Source organism: Erinaceus europaeus, chromosome 4 (genome assembly GCF_950295315.1).
Source record: "Erinaceus europaeus chromosome 4, mEriEur2.1, whole genome shotgun sequence".
In the NCBI taxonomy this organism is placed as follows: domain Eukaryota; kingdom Metazoa; phylum Chordata; class Mammalia; order Eulipotyphla; family Erinaceidae; genus Erinaceus; species Erinaceus europaeus.
Genome location: NC_080165.1, coordinates 54899033 through 54903011, shown reverse-complemented (window position 1 = coordinate 54903011; position 3979 = coordinate 54899033). Strand labels below are relative to the sequence as shown.

Sequence of the window (3979 nt, the reverse complement as noted above, 5' to 3'; positions counted from 1 at the left end):
AACCCAGCCCCCCGGCCCACCCCAGCCCTGGCTCTTGTCTTCTTCACCTCCTTGGCTGGCCTTGGACTCTGGCTACTGCACTGAGACTCACTTCAGGCTGGCCCCTCCTGCCACCTGTCTCATCCACTCCCTATGTCTCCCTATTTGCCCCCATCTCACTCCATCCCTGACTTTTCAACAAGGTCTCTCCCTCTCTGTCTTTTCTCTGAAAAGCATTTCTTCAGATCCTTCACTTTTTTTTTTTTAAATGAGACAGTGCTCTTCCTATCCATTCTTTGACTCTTCACTCTCCACTGTTTTTCCCACGTCCCTCCCATTTCCTCCTAGGCCTAAGTCCTCCATTAGACTCTACAATGACTCTTTGCTATGCCTCCTGAATACTATTGTGCTCTCCTTGAGGAGGAATTGGGATCTGAGCCTGAGATGGGGCTTCTTTTCTGTCCCTTATGAATGCTCCTAAGAAGGGCCTCATGGTTTCTGTATGAGGCTGAGTCCCTACTGCGCACCCTATCCCCATGGTCATCTCTTTCCATTTTGAATAATAAATGCTCATGTCTGATAACTTGTATGTTTATTGTCAGAAGACCTAAGTGTCAGGTCTCCTCCCAGGAAATGACACTTAACCTCTACCCTCATCTAAGAATCCTTTAGGGAGTTGCTGGGCAGTTAAAGAAACAGGTTTTTCAGGCCTTCATTCTCCCTTCCAGTGTCTGGGGGTGGCACACAGGGCCCAGTGTTTAGAGAAAACAATCTTTATCCCAAATGTAGGCCACACCTCTGATGTACTGCCAAGGAGTTGCAACCTGGCCTGAGGGATCTCCAGAAAGAATAAGAGAATTAGATAAAGTGAAACAGTGCTGCAGGTATCTGTCTTTCTCTCTCTCTCTCTCTCTTTCCTTCTCTAGCTCCCACTTCCCTCTCAACTTTTGTCTCTATCCAAAAATAAATAAATAAATAAATAAATATATATATATGTATATATATATATTAAAAAAAATTTTAAGTGTTAAAAGGGACCAGGCAGTGGTGTGCCAGGTTAAGCACACATGTTACCGTGTACAATGGCCTGGATTCAAGCCCCCTGGGTCCCACACTACAGGCAAAAAGCTTCACAAGCAGTTGAGCAGCACTGCAGGTCTCTATCTATCTATCTTTCTTTCTCTATCCCCTTTACCTTTCAATTGCTCTCTGTTCTATCAAATAAACCAAGTAAAAATAAAGAGGAGGAGGGGAGAGAGAGAGAGAAAGATAGAGAGAGAGAGAGAGAGGAAGGAAGAGTTCCTTAGGATAGAATCAAAGGTTCACCCTGGCTATGAAGTGGGGCATTGTGCAACTCCCCTAGTACAATGCTCCCATTTTCTTTCTTTCTTTTAATTTTTTAAAAATTTTATTTATTTATTTAAAAAAGGAGACATTAATAAGACTGTAGGATAGGAGGGGTACAACTCCACACAATTCCCATCACCAGATCTCTATATCCCATCCCCTCCCCTGATAGCTTTCCTATTCTTTATCCCTCTGGAAGTATGGACCAGGTCACTGTGGGATGCAGAAGGTGGAAGGTCTGGATTCTGTAATTGCTTCCCCTCTGAACATGGGCGTACTTCCATACTCCCAGTCTGCCTCTCTCTTTCCCTAGTAGGGTGGGGCTCTGGGGAAGGAGAGCTCCAGGACACATTGGTGGGGTCGTCTGTCCAGGGAAGTCTGGTCAGCATCATGCTGGCATCTGGAACCTGGTGGCTGAAAAGAGAGCCAAACAAAGCCAAACAAATTGTTGAACCATTAGGGACCTAAAGGTTGGAATAGTGCAGATGAAGTGTTGGGGGGTACTCACTGCAGACTATTGTGTACTTCTGCTTTCAGGTATATATTTTGCCCTAGTTTATGGATACATGTGAACATATGTTCTATCTCAGGCAACCTGGTCTATATCTAGGTTTTGGGACTTTGTTAGGAAGTGAACCACCTGGAATGGAATTAGAGAATACTATGAAAGGAAAGGTCTCACCCGAGTGATGAAGCTGAAGGGTTGTCATTCCACACCTGAAGTCTCTGGACACAGTCTGAAGTGAAGCATGCTGAGGTGGCACTCGTTGCATTGATTAGGTTGTGATTGGCGGATGCAATATTATTTGATATGAATTGAGAGAAGCATGCAGGAAAGTGTGCCCCACCCTAAGGTTCCAGGACTGGGGGAAATATAGGCTCTATAGTGGAAATGTGAGGTTCCTGCTATCTTAGGGTTCAAAAAGACAATGGATAGTTATTGTTTTTTTTTTTAATTTGTTTTAATTTTCTTTATTTTCCCTTTTGTTGTCCTTGTTGTTTTTTATTGTTGTCGTTGTTGTTGGATAGGACAGAGAGAAATGGAGAAAGGAGGGGGAGAGAAAGACAGACACCTGCAGACCTGCTTCGCTGCCTGTGAAGCGACTCCCCTGCAGGTGGGGAGCCGGGGGCTCGAACCGGGATCCTTCAGTCACTCCTTGCAAGGCTCCTTGCGCTTGGCGCCACCTGCACTTAACCTGCTGCGTTACCGTCCGACTCCCTGGATAGTTATTGTTATCATTACATTATTTGGTAGTTGGGTTAACTTTGAAAGGTCCCTTTGTTAGGGTTTGCTGTATAATACCCAACATCTTGTATATAGCTGTGCCACTGGTTGCTTCTGTTCTACCTGGTCTAGGCTTTTGAGAGAGTAAACATATCAAAGACTCAGCCTATGTATTAAAAAGACTCAGTCTGTGTTTAAAAAGTTCGAGACATACAATCAATTTTCCCCCTCTCATATTAATTAAATAGTGATTTACATGACTGCAATTTAATAGGAGTATACATAAGCACCATTCCCACCACCAAAAGACTGTGCCCCATCCCACCCACCCACCCCCGCACCCCACCCACCACCACCACCACCCCCCACCGCCCTGGGAAGCCAAATGTCCACCCTCCCCCTCACCACAAGGTTTTTACTTTGGTGCCCTACTCTCTTTCTTTTAATTTTTATTATATTTATTTGTTTATTGGATAGAGACAGTCAGAAAATGAGAGGGAAGAGGGAGATAGAGAGAGAGAGAGAGACACCTGCAGCCCTGCGTCACCACTTGTGAAGCTTTCCCCCTGCAGGTGGGGACCAGGGGCTTGAACCTGGGTCTTCGAGTGCTGTAATGTGTGTGCTTAACCAGGTGTGTCAATGCCTGCCCCCCCCATTTTCTTTCTTTACTCAAGGTAGTCATGATGAGAGTCAAGTTATAAATGAGACGATAAACGTAAAGCTAGATAACCCATCTGGTAAAATCCTGGTGACTCTACTTAACTCAGTGTCTGCTCCCCTCGTTGTTGAAAAGAGCCCTAGCAACAAGATCCAGGAGTCACTTAAAGATGAGTTTTTTGGGTTTAACTAATTAAAGAGTACTCTGGGCTGAATGGTGGTGCACCTGGTTGAGAGCACGTGTTACAATGCTCAAGGACCCGGGTTCAAGCCCCCGGTCCCCACCTGCTGGGGGAAAGCTTTGCAAGTGGTGAAGCAGGGCTGCAGCTGTCTCTCTATTTCTTTCCCTTTCTGTCTTCCCCTTCCTCTCAACTTCTGACTATCTCTATCCAATAAATAAAAAAAGAAAAGAAATAAATAAATAAAAAAAAGTAAAGAGTACTCCAGGAGCTGGGTGGTGGTGCACCTGGTCGAGTACACATATTACAATGCGTAAGGACCTGGGTTCGAGCCCCCAGTCCCCACCTGTAGGGGAAAAAAATTTGTGAGTGGTGAAGCAGTGCTGTAGGTGTCTCTCTGTCTCTCTCCCTCTCTGTCAACCCCTTCCCTCTTGATTTCTGGCTGTCTCTATTCAATAAATAAAGCTTAAAAAATAAAAAAAAGTACTCCATCATAACTAAATTCACTGATACTTAGTTATCTCCTAGGTAGAACCTGGAGGCCCCCATATTACACCATATCAATAGAAGATAGATGGCATTTTCCAGTCAG

At 44.8% G+C, this 3979-nt stretch overlaps 1 protein-coding gene across 1 annotated transcript in view; it reads left to right on the top strand.

Annotated features, from left to right (window-relative positions):
- Positions 1-562, top strand: part of LY6G6C (lymphocyte antigen 6 family member G6C) — a 3761-nt gene extending 3199 nt beyond the window's left edge. The window contains exon 3 of the mRNA XM_060190807.1: positions 4-562. Coding sequence (XP_060046790.1) covers positions 4-84 — 81 coding nt within the window. The 3' untranslated portion in view covers positions 85-562. The remainder of the gene's footprint in view (positions 1-3) is intronic.
- Positions 563-3979: the final 3417 nt, after the last annotated feature.